The 18,090-nt window shown below is 36.5% G+C and overlaps 1 protein-coding gene across 1 annotated transcript in view; it reads left to right on the top strand.

Moving 5' to 3' along the window:
* The window catches only part of SPTA1 (spectrin, alpha, erythrocytic 1), an 80,317-nt gene that overhangs the window by 12,678 nt on the left and 49,549 nt on the right, over positions 1-18,090 (top strand). Inside the window, exons 11-21 of the mRNA XM_011957162.1 lie at positions 1,784-1,921; positions 2,525-2,635; positions 4,193-4,270; positions 4,416-4,571; positions 5,904-6,108; positions 7,490-7,671; positions 9,013-9,256; positions 10,564-10,686; positions 13,937-14,154; positions 14,988-15,080; positions 17,442-17,579. Of these exons, the coding sequence (XP_011812552.1) occupies positions 1,784-1,921; positions 2,525-2,635; positions 4,193-4,270; positions 4,416-4,571; positions 5,904-6,108; positions 7,490-7,671; positions 9,013-9,256; positions 10,564-10,686; positions 13,937-14,154; positions 14,988-15,080; positions 17,442-17,579 (1,686 nt within the window). The remainder of the gene's footprint in view (positions 1-1,783; positions 1,922-2,524; positions 2,636-4,192; positions 4,271-4,415; positions 4,572-5,903; positions 6,109-7,489; positions 7,672-9,012; positions 9,257-10,563; positions 10,687-13,936; positions 14,155-14,987; positions 15,081-17,441; positions 17,580-18,090) is intronic.

Here is an 18,090-nt window from a genome sequence, read left to right as displayed (position 1 = left end):
GTAAATGCTATGTAAATAATTGTTATACTGTATTGTTTAGGGAAAAAGCAAAATGTCTGCACATGTTCAGTACAGATGGAATTTTTAGAAAATATTTTATATCCATGGTTGGTTAAATCTACAGGTGTGGAACCTACAGATATGGAGAGTTAACTCTACTGTTTTGCTAAATTTAGTCACTTGAAATTTTCAAGACATGATGTGTGCTTCCTCATCTCTGAGCCTTTATTTCATCAACCCTCTGACTTCTACCTAATTTGAAACCTTCATTGCATTTTGCCTCCTGACATATGCCCCGGTTTCGTGACCTTCCCACGCTTGTCTCTAGACTGTAAACTCCAGGAGGGCTGCACCTTATTCATCTCTGAGTCCCCCACAGTGCCTAGTACAGCGTCTGGCATGGCTGACATCTGTGTTTGTACTTCTTTCCCCTATACAATCTCAAATTAAGCTGACATTCCTGCATCTGTGATTTTCAAATTTACATTAAATAACAGGACAATCTTAAACAGCCAGAATTCCACTGAATGAAGAAATCAGTTTTACCATCATCCTAACCTCCTACATCACAGGGCTTCACCTCTGCACCTTGACCCAGAGAGATTTTGCACCAGTGGCAGAGTCTAGGCATACCTTGGAATGGTAGTTACAGTAAGATCTGCATGCGTCTTTGCATCTCACTAGATGCCAAGCACAGCGTCTAGTGCTGGGCAGTGGATGAGGTTGAGATAACCAAGTTTTGAATTCTCCCAGAGCTCTGTGGGGACATTATAATATAGTTTTGTTTCGTTTTGTTTCGTTTTTTAAACAAGGCTCTGTCGAAGAAAGAGCAGAACTCAAAGTCCTTAAAAACCTAACAGATATCCTTCAATCTGATAACTTATTCTGCTTTTTTGTTGTTGACAGAGTATCACTCTGTCACACAGGCTGGAGTGCAGTGGCCAGTCTCAGCTCACTGCAGCCTCTGCCTCCCGAGTTCCAGTGATTCTCCTGCCTCAGCCTCCTGAGTAGCTGGGACTAGAGGTGCGCACCACCACATCCGGCTAATTTTTGTATTTTTATTTTATTTTACTTTTTTCTTTTTGTAGCAACTGGGTTTTACCATGTTGGCCAGGCGGGTTTTCAACTCCTGACCTCAAGTGATCCACCCACCTTGGCCTCCCAAAGTGCTGGTATTACAGGCATGAGTCACAGCACCTGGCCCTATTCTGCTTTTTTGATAGAGATAATACAGCTGCAGGTGTAATAAGCTGGAAATTCTTGGGCATATGCTTGACCAGAAACAAAGGCTTTTTCGTGTGTTTGAGAATATCTCTTCTCTCCCTGATGGTTTTTATTTGTTTTGGGGAATAAAATACAAACGTCTCAGTGTGATGTTTTATGTGCTCTATGAACTTGGATTTCATCGACTGTCTACACTTTTTTAGACACTGCATTTTTCTCTAGCTCACATTACATTATCTAACAATTATTTGCAGTTCATTTGCTTATGGCATTAAGTCCTGATACCCATTCCCTATCTTTGAAATCTTCTACTTCCTGGCTCTCTTAATTAGAATTAGTCTTTTTCATTTCCTTATACATATAATGTTTTACCTCTTTTATGGAATTTATCCCATTTTTCCTATAGGACAATCATTTGCTTAAATGTTGGAATCTTAAAAACCCATTTCCTGTTTATTTTTGTATCCTTCAAATGGCTTTGCATTTATTATATGCTCAATAAATATATAATAAAATAAATAAGTTATCTTCCATATACATTATCTTCTTCTTTCCACAGATGAAAATACTTGCCAGCAACCAGGCTGCCCTGCTGAAACTGTGGGACGAGCGTCGTCGTCAGTATGAGCAGTGCTTGGACTTCCATCTCTTCTACCGAGACAGTGAGCAAGTGGACAGTTGGATGAGTCGACAAGAGGTAACGGGAGGGGTCCATACCATCTCTAGAAGTCATTTCTCTCACGCTTCATTTGCCACTGTGACTGCTGTGAGTTCTCTCACAACCACTCCTGTGAGTCGAAGTTTGTCTTGGGAACTAGAGCGTGATCCACAAGAAAAAGAAAAGATGGACCCTTTCTATAAGGCTCCTAAAATTCCCTCATCAACAAAAGCATATATACTTAAATACATAGCAGAGAGACTTTAACTACAGTTGAAATAAGGCAAAATAAGTATCAAATTGGTAAAGAGTCAAGAAGAGAAAACTGATGAGTCAGGCAGGGTACATCAGAGTGGAGGTGAGTAGGCCACTTGAGGCAGTTTTGAGAGCGCAGAATAATGTCTAGACTGGTTGGGGAATTCCATGTGGACAGACCCAGAAACATAGGTGAAAAAATTGTATGAGTATCAGGAAGGAGGCCTGGAGCTCCTGCTGTTTAAAGTTAATCTCTACCTATTATCATAATGTGTGCTGATTCCCACCTTGTTCCCTCCTGCTTTAGTCCTTGTCTCAGAGCTATGCCAAGAGAAATGTTTCTTACCAATCAGGCACAGCTTAGGTGTGTCTTTCTGTCTTCTACAGGCCTTCCTGGAAAATGAGGATCTGGGAAACTCACTGGGCAGTGCAGAAGCCCTTCTTCAGAAGCATAATGACTTTGAGGAAGCCTTTACTGCCCAGGAAGAGAAGATCACAGTAAGAAATGGCCCCTAGTTTGGGCATTGGCTCCCTCTTTGTATACATAATTTTACACAATACCTGTCCCTAGACAGCACTGGTCTTGTTAACTACCAGATATAGTCTGAGGATTATCCATAATCAAGTTGCATCTCTTCTTTTGTTGTCAGTGTGTTTATTTGTGTGTTTTTCAAACTCTTTAATTTTATAAACATAAAATGTTTATATAGTGAGAAAGCAAAAACTTAATGCTGATCTTTAGAAAAAAAGTGAAAATAGCCAGAAAAATACTCATACTAATTTTTATCACACAATTCTTGTTCTACAAAGCATATTTGGAAAGTTTTTCGAGATGGTAGGCCATTTTTTCTTTTTTTTTCTGATGAAGTGTATGGTTTTGTTTTATATTTTCTGCAGTGTAAATAAAAATTATTGAATTCTTATTAAATATAAAATCATTACTCAGAAATTTTAATTTTTTTGTTTCTTCCCCTCTAGCAATATCTTAATAAAATTTTCTCTTCCTTAGTAACATCTAGATATCTAAGTACTGTCTACTCTTTTCCTTTACAGCATATTTTTCCTTTATAGTATATCTTTATCTCTCTATTTTTCATCAAATGCGACTACAGAGTTTTCCTGTGAGCCTTAAGTAACAATGTCCCAGAAAGCTGCTGAATGTAAAGGCAGGACTCAGAGAAGTGAAAGGAAGACTTCATGGGTCCAATACATTTTATGTCTCTGGCCGTTCCTAGGATGATGCTGACTTTAACACCACCCTTGCCACATATACATACATACCACTACCTCCACCAGCAGCAACAGCAACAACAAAAATAACAGGCAAATTCCTAGTCTTCTCTGTAAATCTTAAATCAATATGGTGAAGAGGTGGAAGTCCAATTAATATCAAGTCCATCATTAATTGATACGTGTGTCCTTTCTGTTGATTCTCATTTGTCAAAGCTAACAGTGTAAAATAATTTATTGTTTATAAAGTATTATCATTTATTTTAGATCATTTTCCTATTCCAATCAATTAATTCTGAGCTCTAGTAATTTGGGGGATTTCTGGTTAAACAAGGGTAAAAACTTACCTCTACAATTTCTGACTCTTCTCCCATGTAACTGGAGATAGAGAGAGAGATATAGCTAGAGTTAGAGATAGAAAGAGATAGAGATAGAAGTAGAGATGAGACAGAGATAGAGATATATTTGAGAGATGAATACATGGACAGATAGATGGATGGACAGACTGGCTATGGACATGGCTGTATCATTGGTAGTGCTTCCTCTTGAAGACAAGAATAAATCAATCATAGCAACATCTGCATTCATTTACTGTAACCTGTATTTAAAAAATAGTGTGGCACAGAGAATGTAATTGACATGCCCTGAGGTATATATTTTGAAATGCAATTTATAACAGAAACCTGAATGAGGACTTACATCTGCTGGCCTTCAAACTTCTCCTCCCACATTGCTATGCTTCATCTTTAAACAGCTACCCAAACGGTGGCCACTTACTCAGTGGTCACTGAGAGCATAGCATTCATTTTTATTTTTTTTTTTCAGACTGTAGACAAGACTGCAACCAAATTGATTGATGATGACCATTATGATTCAAAGAACATCGCTGCTATCCGTGACGGGGTATGTCGAAGGGCCTAGAGCTTCTGTGTGCCTACGCACCAGAATCAGGAAGAGTGTTGGTGGGCATGGTGACCAGGGTGGTCAGCGGATCTCATGTGTCCATATTTGGTTTTGCTGACAGTAAGTTTACTCATGGTTTTTGCAGCTGTTAGCCCGGCGGGATGCCCTGCGTGAAAGGGCTGCCACTAGACGTAGATTGCTGAAGGATTCATTGCTTCTGCAAAAACTGTATCAGGACTCAGATGACCTAAAGAACTGGATCAATAAGAAGAAAAAGTTGGCAGATGATGAAGATTACAAGGTAGGCAGAGTTTTCAGGAGCTGGATGTACTTATTAGGAGTTCATTTCATTGGAAGCACAGTCTTGGAGTAAAATGAACTTTAGCATTCAGCTGGTGATCCTCATTTTATAGATGACAAAACAGAGGCTCAGAAAATGGTGACTCCCTGAAGGCTATTTTATACAATTAAATATCAAGGATCTAGATTTTGGTTTTCTTGTACTCTAATGTTCCTCACCTCTTTCCTTTGGCACAATTTCTGGTGATGCTTAGCCAAATGGGGGAAGGTGGGGAATGTTCCTTATTGAGCTGCTTGTTGCCCCTTTCTCACCTTTTCTGCTCCCCTCTGCATCCCTACAGTAGGTAAATATTGTGTCTAATCCCACCAATACATTTGAAGTTTGTGAAAACTACTAGTTACTCAAAAGTAACCTAAATATTTGGTATAATATAAACTTATAAAATTTTGTAGCTAAAGGAGAAAGCCCCTTATTTTATAGATAAAGAAACCAAGATCTAAGTTGGGAAGTGAGTTGCCCAAAGTTATCCAGTTATTTAGAAGGTGGTTTAACAAAAAGTTAGAAGCATAAACTCTGGAGCAGGTAAACCTGGGCTTGAATTTTTGCTTTAGTTTGTTTATGGAAATTCCTGAATTATCTCTGAGCCATCGATTCCTCTTCCTTATGGTTGTACTAACACATATTTTGCACTCAAAAATGTTATATAATATAAACTATTATGTACACACATGTATATAAACCTTCACATTTACCATCAGGGTGAGAATTAGGCTTTTGATTTCTAGGGCAGTATCTATTGAAAGTATTTATTTTCCTGATATTATTTAGTCTTTAAAGTATACTTCTGATCCTTTTGTTATTTTATCTTGATAGAGCTATGAACATCTTATCCTTGCATTTCATTTTATGAAGCTTGTTCGTACGTGTTTGCATTCACTAGATGAGTTATGGCTCCAGTATATGTTTAATAAACAGATCTCTGTATGGGTCAAATGGATGGAAGGTTCATGTATGAGGTGAAGAATGGAAGATAATTTTCACCTTTCATGATAACTCTGATTGTTAGTGTTTGAATGGGGTGTTGTATTCAAAATGATCTTCAAACCATATCTAAGTCCAGGAAAAAAATTGCCAGATTAGTTTGCCATATCTGCCGCATGTAGAAAGAGGGAGTGGTTGCATGAGTTTCTCAAACATTGGACTAGGAAAGTTCTCCCTTTTATCTTCTTGTTAGCATCGTTAGATTTATAGTGAGAAATAACCTCTTATTCTCAAAATTTCTGTCCCTCATTCTTCAAGTAATGGTTCTTTTTTTGTTTCATCTTATCTCAGGACACGCAGAACTTGAAGAGCAGGGTTCAAAAGCAACAAGTCTTTACAGAGGAATTGGCAGTTAATGAGATCCTGCTGGAAAACATACAGAAAACTGGCCAAGAGATGATTGATAGTGGTCACTACGCCTCTGACAATGTGACCACTCGTCTGAGTGAAGTTGCCAGCCTCTGGGAGGAGTTGCTGGAGGCTACAAAACAGAAAGGTAAAAAGCAGAGGTTTTGGTGAAAGGTCATTTTCTAAATTCTGAAATCTACTGCATTCATCTTTACCACTGTAAATTTATCTGGTGACCTCTATGAGAAGGTATACTACTCATTTGCTTCCATGTGTCTTTCTTTTATTGGTAAAATTTTAAAAATTCAACCTGAATTTATAACACTGTATATTAACACAATTTTGTGTTTCCTTCAAGTGTGTAGGGTTTAGAAAAAAAAAATTTTGGCAGAGGCAGGTGAATTGAAATTACTTTTGTTTTCCTCACTTTTTTCCTACTTTGTTGTTTTTCTTTCCCTTGAACAAGTATTTTTGAACCATGAGTTTTACATATTTTGGTTCTATAATCTAGCCAAGATATTATGACCCAGGTTATTACATTAGACATTAAAAGATTGTTGATGTCACATGTGATTGTCCTACATTTTATTCTTATAGTGCCTGATGACTTGTTGATCTTTTTAAACCTATTTGAAAGTGTTTAGGTTCTGCTATAAGCTCTTAAAACAATCCTACATGTCTTCTTGGAGAGTCTTCACTTACATTTTACCCCTTACTTTGGAAAATTAATCAATTTTTAGTAATTAACACAAATAATGAGTTTTCTATTAGTGTGCCCTTTGTTATAAACATCATCTATAAACATAACTTTTCCTTTATTACATAATAAATATGTCATAAAAAATCATACATATGATTTTTTTTGGATACCATCCTTATTTTTGGTTTAGAAAAACAAAATCAAACTTGCCTATGACAATATATCACTGCTACTCTTCACCATCGGGAGATACAGCAATTGCTTTGCAGAAATAATGAAAATAATTGCAATAAGATCATAGTACAGAATCGATCTGAGCAGAGTGCAAATAAAGACATTTTCTGGAAGATAAAGTAGTGGGGAACAATTGGTAATGAAAGACAGGCACTAAAGGGGGAAAGTAAAGTTCAGTGAAATAATTTTGTAAAAAGAAGCTTACCAATTTAAAACTGAACCAAACCCTTATGCTTCTCCTAGAAAATAGAGTGTTTGGATTTGAATTTCCTTGAAAAGGAGGTCTGGATAGAGAGTAAAAATCACATAAGGAAACACCTAAGATGGTTAAAATCTGACACAGCAAAACTATACCTTATCAGGCAATACAACTTCTTATTTATTTTTCTTTTGAGAACATTACTATATTCAGAAACAAATATTATCAGAATTCTACAAATTTAAGATGACTTTTTGTGAGCCATGTGAGACAGTTATATTTTCCTCTTTGCAATATTAAAATATTATATTGATCCTTTAATTGGAGGAAGGTATATTATAGTGTAAGAGGAATAGTTATAGTACCTAATGTCTTCTACCTGATGTCTTCTCCCAGTGACCCAGTTGGATGAGGCCAACCAGCAGTTGCAATTTGAAAATAATGCAGAAGATTTGCAGCGCTGGCTGGAGGATGTAGAGCAGCAAGTCACCTCTGAGGATTATGGGAAAGGCCTGGCCGACGTACAGAATCGACTCAGGAAACATGGCCTCCTGGAGTCGGCTGTGGCTGCTCGTCAGGTTTGTTGTTAGCTCTTTGGTCAGCCATAAGCAATGGGTGTATATGCTCTGAGCATGCTCATTATTAAGTAATTACTACTTATTAATTACTTAATAAGTAATTATTATTATTCAGAGAGCAAAAGAGCAAAGAACCCAAGGTAAAAATTCAAAATTTTTAGTAAACCAACTGCCTTTTCCCAAAAGGTCCTCCAGTCTAGCCAGGGGTGCTGGGTGCTCCGTGTCTTTGGTTAGAACCTCATGGTTGATGTAAGGCTTTATTGACTTTTCTAAACATAAACCCTTCTCTCAATTGAGAAATCTGGGTTGCGTATACATTCTTGTGGCTTACTAGTTATGTGATTTCTGATAAGTCATTTCACTTTTTGCATCTCAGTATCCTCACTATCCTCACCTATAAAATAAGGTTTAGGATTAAATTGTCTTTTCCTGTTCTGGTATTCTGTGATTCAAAGCTTAAAAATATTTTAAATCCTACTTTTTTTTTTTAAATAAGGAAAATTGAAACCCATAGAAGTGAAGCGACTTTCCCAATGTCGCAGCAAAAATTAACAACAGAACCAGGACTATGAACTTACATATGTGCCACTCTTATACCCAATGAACAAACGAGAAAAACAAGCAAATAAAAATCCTGGTACTGTGTCTGCCAGGCCACGTATAGTTTACCTCACTAATAAAAATGTAATGTACCTATTGTATCTATTTCACCATATAGGTATACAACTAAAATTTTATTTCTGGGAAGAGCCTTCAAAATCCTGTTTCTGTATCCCTCCTTTCTCAGATATGGCTCAAACGAGGACAACTAGCTGGTGGCAAGGCATTCTGTTAAATTTATCTTTCTGAACTTCTGAGAATTTTTTATAATATCACATTTCATCTCATAGGTAACCTTTCTGCTATGCAACAAACTTAAGTCTGAGAAATTTCCATTTATTTGCAGTTATAGCTCATTTTAAAGAGAGAGAAAGAATACAGAAGGTGAACTGAGATAGAAAAACACTTCCAGCTTTTTTCCTTGGGGCCCAGTTTATCAATACTCTTAAACACTCAAACTCTGCAGTTCTAATTTTTCTGATTTCCTTCAAGCATTCTATAGAGATTTTGAAGTTTCTAAAATATGTTTTGAGAACTACTTTCGTATGAATAGCCCTCACCTGATGTGGTGGTCCTCAATGTAGCAACCCCTCCAACTCCATTTCACTGATTTAATTAGAGATCAGAACACAGTGCCTATGGGAACTGATTTTCCGATGTCCCCGTTTCCACCATGACAACCTCCTATCACTTCCTACTAAATGATGGGATTTCTTGGCATTCATTCTATTTCTCCCTTAGGATCAGGTGAATACCCTTACAGAACTGGCTGCATATTTTGAAAAAATAGGCCATCCTGATTCTAAGGACATACAGGCAAGGCAAGAGTCCTTGGTATGCCGATTTGAAGCTCTGAAAGAGCCACTGGCCACCCGAAAGAAGAAGCTCTTAGACCTCCTCCATCTGCAGCTGATTTGTAGAGACACAGAGGATGAGGAGGCCTGGATCCAGGAGACTGAACCCTCAGCTACTTCCACCTACCTTGGTTAGTGCAGCCTGAGCAGGCTGAGCCATTAGGAAAGGACCATGGTCTATAGATTGAGAGATCTGAGGTATAGTAGTTGGAGCCTAAAAAGCTTGCTCTTAGCTGTTTCTTCTCACACTCATGAAAATTTGTCCAGTCCTTCATAAAAAGATTTTTAAAAATTATATTAAAAAATACACCTCCTTAAACTAGACGTGAGCAAAGCCATGAATTTAGGGCCCCTGGGAAGGGCCAGAGTGCTCAGCATTTTGTTGCTTGCTCTAAAACTGTGAAGGTCTTTGAACAGTCATGGTTAATGTCTGAGATACTAAGTGTTTGTGTTTAGGTTGTAGTTGGCCCCTTCTTATAAATTATATGAGCTGTTTATTCAGACAATAGCAGAATAAAAATAATAAAATTTTGAAAAGTAGCAAATAAAGCACATATTGTCCTTTCTTTCAGAAGCTGCTAGTTCACCAGTGTCAAAGCCAGTACACTTGTAATGAGGCACAGAAAAATGTGTAGGCAAATACAGTGCAACTTAGTATGCATATTTTGGAAACATCTATGAAAGGCTAGACAATGAGGATAATGAAAGGGTTAGTCTGGGAAAACTTCTTGGAAGAAAAAAACCTGAGGCTTATTGGAAAGGCATAGAAAGTTTCTAGAGAGTATATTTTGAATGGGAAGTAGTAAGAAAGAAAGTTTAGAGGAAAAAGACACAAAGCATGGTTAGGATACAGGGAGGATAAAGCAGACAGCAGAATTTCAGGATCATAGAAGATGAAGGAAATTCATAGTAAGTAGTATTTCTTGTTTGCTTGTTAATGCTATGCAATCAATGAGGCGCTTTTTGTAAGTTATTTCTAGTGATTAAAAATAGATCTTCAAACCAGTTACACTGTGCCTTTTTCATGATGAGAAAACTTACGCATAGAAGATTTAAAAACTTTCTGATGTCCATAGAAATTAGCAAGTAGAAGTTCCTTCCTTGTACATCACAATATACTGAAAGACAATTGCATGCATAATATTGGACATTTGAACTAAGAAGTTACTTGCCTTCCTACTTATCTTTCAACAAAAATAGTGATGTTTTCATTATCTGTTGTATAACAGTGAATTGAAATTTATTAATAAAAAGACGTTAGGGGCAGAACAAAGATAAGTGGAGTGAATTCAGACAGATGATAAAAATTTAAAGAATCTTACTCAATGGTTAGAACTTCAAACGGAAGAACTGTGGGTCCAAGAGTTCTAAAAAAGTTAGGTATGCTACTTCCATTCACCAGGATAATCCCAAACTTTGAAATTCCTTTCTTCTGCAGGAAAGGACTTGATTGCCTCCAAAAAGCTTCTGAATAGGCACAAAGTCATCCTGGAGAACATTGCCAGCCATGAACCACGCATTCAAGTGATAACAGAAAAGGGAAACAAAATGGTAGAGGAAGGTATGTATGATTGAGATTCAGTTGGCCAAAACATCACCAGGCCAGACCTCTGGGAAGAAGTTTGTACTCTCTTAGGGTTTCAAGGGAATTTAAAAATATCTGACTCATTTTCCCAATTAATTTTCTTTTGGCATTTCTGAAAAATGGGCATATGGTTTTGTTTGTATATTTCAATAACAGGAATATTCTAATCCTGTGAACCACTATTTGTTTGTAAAACAAAAATTATTAAAGTAAAATGTCTTTACCCTAATCGTTAATAGGCTTCTCTGTAGAAGTTCCAGAATTCAGAATCTAATTTACAAAGCACTGTGAATTAAATCAGGTCTCTTTTCCATATAGGAGCTTCCAGATCTGTGAAGGCAGATCTTAGTTATGCAGTGCTGACCTAATTTTATAGTAAACTGTTCCATTTCTTTAGTTTCTCACTTCATATAGTTTCAATGCCTCTGTTCATTCTTTTCATTCAGTTCAGAAATTCCTGGTGCTTAAGTATGATGTTCAGTTTTGAACCTCATAAGCCAGGTATGGTATAAGAAATGCAGATTACATTGGGATTTTCCCTCTGTTGATTGAAGAATCAACTGATGCCAACCAATATCTAGTTTTCAAAAGTGTAGGTTAAAATTCAGTTTGCTGAGCAAAACTTCAGATCCCAACTGACTGATTCAAACCAACAAATGTTTACTTGGAATATCTGTGTTACTATAGAAATTCGCCTGTTTTCTAAATCTTCAACTGTACTTGTGGATTTTGTCTTCTTCTCTTTTTGGTTCTATCAGGTTTTGTTTCATATATTTTGAAGCTCTGTTATTACATGCATATACATTTAGGATTGTTATATCTTTTCGATGAAGTTAAATCTTCACATTATGAAATATCAATCTTTATCCATGGTGAAATTCTTTGTTCTGAAGCCTACCTACTGTGACTTTAATGAAAGCCACATACGTTATCTTTTGATAAGTTTTTGCATGGTGCATATTTCTCCATCTTTTTGCTTGTACTCTGTTTCTTATATTTAAAGTGGGATTCTTACAAATAGCATATAATCAGGCCTTGTTTTTATTCTATTCAATCTGGTAATTTTTCTTTTTTAATTGTGATATTTAGACAGTTTACACTTAGTGCAATTATCAGTATGGTTTATTTTAAATCTGGCATGTTGCTATATTTTTTTCCTTTTATCTATCACTGTATGTCTCCTTTAGATCAATTTTGTATTTATTGTGATTCCATCTTATCTTCAGATTGGCCTATTAGCTACAATTGCTGTTTTGTGTTTGTGTGTGTATGTTTTTATAGTGCAGTGATTTTGTCATTGTGATTTGGAGTCCTTTTGGGGTCTCTGACACACTTTTAGTGGGTTCACAAAGTTAAAATATTTTCATAATAATAGTGCTAAGACTATTATTTCCTTTTACAGACTTATCCTTTTATAAGCATAGAATGGAGTTTTCCAGAGCCTACAGATGGGTGATGATGTTACTATTCTGTCTAATGAAGTATACACTTGTACATTCTTTTTTTTCAAAGCTTCTTGTTTTGATTTCTGATATGGGAAATATTAATGAGTCTAACTAAATAAGCAAAAGATTTTTTGCATCCTTAATAATTTTTAAAATTGTAAAGGGGTCCCAAAAGCACAAATTTGAGAGCCACTATTCCAGGAATTAAAATATAGATTTTTAATCTATCATAGTCTAATTTCAAATAATATTATGCATTTCATGTTTAATATAAGATACTTAAATGGATACTTTATTTTCACCCTTGTGCTATTGGTGTCACATATTTTTACATGTAATAAACTCTATAATTCAATGTCATTATTTTTGCTTTGATAGTCAACTGGTTTTGAATGAGATTATTAAATGAGAAAAAACTCACCCTCATATTTCCCATTTCCAGTGTTCTTTATTTCTTTATTTAGGTTAATATTTTCATTTGTATTATTTTTCTTCTGCTTGAAGAACTTCCTCTAACATTCCTTATACTGCAGGTCTTCTATCCATAAATTCTCTAGACTTTTGTTCTTCTAAAAGTCTTCATTCTACCTTCCTTTTTGAAATATATTTTCACTACATATAAAATTCTCAGTTGACAATTTCTTTCTTCCAGTATTTTAAAGACGTGTTGCCTTGTCTTCTGACTTTGCAAGCTTCGGATAAGATGTCTGCTGTCATCATGATCTTTGCTCCTCTGTATGTAATATGTCTTTTTTCCCCCCTCTACCTGTTTTAAAGCTTTTCTCTTTATCACTGGTATTAAATAATTTGATTATGTGATTATTCGATAGGGTTTTCCTTGTTTCTTCAGCTCAGTGATTGTTGAGCTTCTTGAATCTGTTTTGTTATGGTACTCCTGGGGCAGCCTTTATTCAGGGACTGATTTAGAAATGAGCATAATATTGATATGTTACTCTTCTGAGGACCCTATATCATGTATTACAATATTTTTCCCACTTTGATGAGTGGTAATGATAACTATTTTCATTCTTAATTGAGACCTAGAAGTTATTTGGCCTCTGCTTTTAAGTCACTCTTTTCTCACCGTCCAGGATTTCCTTATACATATGTGCGTGTGAGTAATCAGACAAATACTCTAGGGAACTTCTCTGATAAGTTCTGGTCACAAATTCTAGTTCTCTTGTCTTTCCCAAACGTTGATCTCTGTGTCCTCAATTCAGTGTGACTGGTGGTTCTATTTGGTTTAGCTCCCCAGGCCTATAGCCCAGAAACTTCCCAAGGCATAAGCTTGGCAATTATAGAACATATCTCATTTATTTCCCTTCTCTCAGGAATCACAGTCCTCTATCCATTATCTGAAAATCATTTTATCTTACAGCTTTTCCTGTTTTCTAGTTGTTTAGGGTGGAAGAACAATTCTTATAATAATAACTCCTTTATGGGAAGAAATGGAAATCAGCTGATTTTTCTGCTTCATCTAAACAAGGCATGATTTTGAAACTCTGAGCATCACCCATACATTAGTATTCTGTTTTCAAGTCTGTATTTGTCAGACAATACCAACCCATTCACCACCACATGCATATCTCCCATTAGTAACTTCTGTTACTTAATCTCACTCAGAATATTTCAATTCCCAGGTAACTCGAGAAAAATATAACGTTGACTAAATAAGGTACCATTTTTATCACTTCCTTTCTCTTTTCCAAGGTACCAAAAGAATTAGAGAATTGTAAACACTCCTGAGGATCATACTCACCTTTTCTGTAACTACTCCATAGGACACTTTGCTGCAGAAGATGTGGCCTCTAGGGTCAAGAGTTTGAATCAGAATATGGAGTCTCTCCGTGCTCGAGCTGCTAGGCGACAAAATGATCTTGAAGCTAATGTCCAGTTCCAGCAGTACCTGGCTGACCTGCATGAAGCAGAAACATGGATCAGAGAGAAGGAGCCTATCGTAGACAATACTAACTATGGGGTTGATGAAGAAGCGGCTGGGGTAAGGTGGGGGTGGGTTTAACATTGTGAATCCTCAACAAATGCAACCAAATTGTCAATTTAGGGTTTGCTTAGGTTGTGGGACAGCTACAGATTCTGCCAGATTATTTGGGGTTTCCAGAGTGATCGCCTTTGGCCTTCATCTGCTGAGACTCCCTCAGATTTGACAGGAATCACCAAAGATATGCTACATTTTTCTCATCTCACAGAGATTCATACATTCTTTAGAGATTATCTAAATCAAAAAAGTGTGATCAGAGTCATAGTCATAATCCCATCCTAAACTTTCTAGAGGAACCTTGAGCATTTATAAATTAATCATGGTTTTAAGACATAGACACCTTAATTACTTTATTAAAATAAATTTGGACAGATACATTGAGATATGCTGGGGCAAGAAGAACCTCAAAGGTTATAATCACACTTTTTATCCATTTATTTGTTTTGCTCATTGTCCTATAGGAAGCTGGGATACTATTTCACAAACTTTTGGCACTAGAAGTAATTGGTATGCACATTTTAAGTTACGCTAATCTTTATCTTGTAAAGTAACAATATCAACAGCATCCTTTTTCAGCTATAATCTGTCTTGATAAAAATACTTTTGCAAGTTTGAGTTAATTTTGATTTTAGTAAACATATTGAAATTACAATTTATTTATTAACTCCTATTTCCTTAATGCTTGCAAATTTAGGGTTAAAAATGACTTTATAATAGATGAAAAGTAGCTTTTATCAGGATTTAAGACGAAAAGCATAACCCAAAATAATAGTAGTTGAAATAATAGTGTTCCTCCTGTATTCATTCTGATGATCTTCCATCAATAAATCCAGGCTCTCCTAAAGAAGCATGAGGCCTTTCTATTGGATCTCAATTCATTTGGGGACAGTATGAAAGCTCTACAGAATCAGGCAGATGCCTGCCAGGTAAGACTAACTCAGTGATGACAGGTATCACACTTCCTACCACAGAGAAAAAGAAATTGTCTTTATTGCTGATTTTTTACTTTCTACAACCCAAAAACAATGACAAAGAAAACATTAAGTTCTATGACTCTGGTATGCAGGAACTGTAGCATCTACAATTTAGTCCAAAGGAGACTTCATCCAAAAGAACTTTTTGATAAATGGTATCATGTCTTCACTGATGTATTTTTGGCTTTCCTCTTTCCTTCCTTTTATATTTCTACCCTCTTTCTTTCTTACTTTTCTTCATTTATATCTCTCCTTCTTATCTTTCTTCTTTATTCCCTTCTTTTGTTTCTTAATTTTTAATGCCAAACCGTATTAAATGTCTATTATATGCAAGTATGAATAAAACATCCTGATTTGCAGGAAAATTGCAGCCTATTAGGAGGCCAGACATTTAACAGTAAGTGCATATAACAGATGTATGAACAGGACAAAAAGTCTCAAAGAAAGGACTCTTGTGTTCTCTTAAATTAACAGTACTGGAAAATAGGAAAATTTTCATAACTGAGGGAAATCACCTGATCTGAATTATTAAGGAAAAACAGATGGGTGGTTTACTGTGCAGAGAAAGAGGATAAGAGTTTTTCTAGTCAACCATGACAGCAAATGTACTGAGGCACAAAATAATCAAGTTTTGTGGAAAATGCAGTTGGTTAAGAATGTGAGAATGGAAGATGCAATTGGTTGAGAATATGAAATGGCTCAGGTACAAGGTAAAATGGGGTGTCATGAAGATTCATTGAACTGGAATCAAATTAATGTTGTAACAATGTCTCCTGTAGGTGGTGTTAGAAAAAAAGAGACACATTTCTTACCTTCAAGGAATTATTTCTAATGAGAGGTTGTTAATCCACACATTCAGAGTAAACAAAAGACATAGACTCAGTCTGTCAAATCAGCGTATATTTACAGACCTCCTATGCTGTGCCTTTACCAGGCTCTGCACAGTGGGTTCCTAAACAAAAACAGATGGATTTATACATTGTGTGGTATGAGGAAACACGTCACCTAAAGGAGATGAAATCAGAGGGCTCTGTCGGCGGAGGTGCATATTCAACTCCAACTTGAGGAAGGGGTGGGTCATTCCTTAGGAAGAGGGTTTATGTTTTGCTTGATTTCTCAGAGACATAAAATTGGCAGAAAGTAAAAATCAGAGAAAATTCTACCTTAGAATGCAGACTGCTTACTAAACAGAGATACAACATATTTTTAAAGATCTCAGTTAATGTTCTCAATTTTTAAAGTTCTGTGGCCTTTCCTGTGGTATTGACCACTCATCTCTCAAACAGAAGGTCCAGAGCTCTTGACATAGTAACTTAAAGGCCAGAAGAAATGGGAAGAATTGTCAGTGGAGGCACAGGGAAAGGTGTACTTCCTTTCCCTGTAGGGGAAAGACAGATAACGGGTCTTTCACTTTCTCAAATAATTTTCTGAAATGTTCATGTATATAATCCTTTTGGGCCTTCTTAAGGGAGTACACTTCTTAAAATGTATTCCTCCCATTTTAAGTACTGTTGGCTTAGAGCATTTAATATGTTTCTGACAAATCATGTATTTGCTTCCTTGCTTTGGGTTTATAGTTCCCAGCCTGTCTGTCCCCTGACAAGTGTCAGAATGGAACAGTCTGAAGACCACATTGAAGGGGTGGCCTGCCCCTCCACACCTGTGGGTGCTTCTTGTTAGGTGGAACGAGAGACTTGAGAAAAGAAATAATACACAGAGATAAAGTATAGAGAAAGAAAAGCAGGGCCCAGGGGACCGGTGCTGTGCTTACAGAAGACCCACACCAGCACTGGTCTCTGAGTTCTCTCAGTATTTATTGCTCAAAAGATAAGGGAGTAAATCAGCAGTAAGACATACAGATACACGGAGATGTTCCATTGCCCAGGGATGGGCAGGAGACAGATGTTTTTCTTTTACTGAGATTTAAGAGAATGGTAATGACCTTTAACCACAAGCAGTCTTCAGGCATTTGTTTAACAAAGCACATTCCTTACAGCCCAAAATCCTTTAAACCTTAATTATCACAGCGATGTCTCTTGTAAGGACAAGATTGGGGGTAGAGTCACAGATTAACAGCATCTCAAATACAGAGCCAAATGGAGTCTCTTAAACTTACTTCTATCTATAATAACACAGTAACAGGTTGACCTCTCTTTTCCCCACACCACATACTTTAATCTCTGCAGCCATGTAAGAGGTTCCAGCCAGAGGCTCTTTTCTCCTGGGAAGCCTAAAGGACTGCTCACCCTTGGGAGGCTGTACAGGGCGATATTTCCAGTGTGTGACTGACACCTGCTTCCTGTTTTTGTTCAGCAACAACAGGCTGCACCAGTGGAGGGAGCTGCTGGAGAACAAAGGGTCATGGCTTTATATGACTTCCAGGCCCGCAGCCCCCGAGAGGTCACCATGAAGAAAGGTGATGTCTTAACGCTGCTCAGTTCCATCAATAAGGTGACTTTTCCTTCTAATGTTTCCATCAAAAAGTGGCTCTTTCAGAACCATCTCTCCCAATCTTGCCAGATATTCAAATTTTTACCATCCAACATTTATTTTATTATTTTATTTCTTGAATAACTATAACTGATTAAGTAGTATTTTTCCTGTAGATATTTTGCAGGATCCTACACATTTCTTTTGGAATGAAAATCCCAGTGTGACAGTTAAAATCATAAAGAGTTGAAGTTATATAATCAGCCCAAAGATATAGAAAGTATGAGTGAAAATTCTGTAATATATTTAAAGGGCTAAGCTGTGCCTTTCTTTTTTCCTCTTTGCTTGTTCGTCTTCTGTGCCAGTATTTCTAGTGATAAAATAACAATGTCTGGGGTTAGATGGAGCCTACTGAAAGATGAGTCTTTTGTCAACTTGATTTTCTTTGGATCTTTTGCCTAGGAGAACAATGATAAAATACTGGTTGAGATTTTTAAATATATTTTTCATAAAAACTGAAGTAATTTTTTAA

The sequence above is a fragment of the Colobus angolensis genome, unplaced genomic scaffold (genome assembly GCF_000951035.1).
Source record: "Colobus angolensis palliatus isolate OR3802 unplaced genomic scaffold, Cang.pa_1.0 Scaffold439, whole genome shotgun sequence".
NCBI classification, from domain to species: Eukaryota; Metazoa; Chordata; class Mammalia; order Primates; family Cercopithecidae; genus Colobus; species Colobus angolensis.
This window is presented reverse-complemented; position numbering and strand designations above follow the sequence as displayed.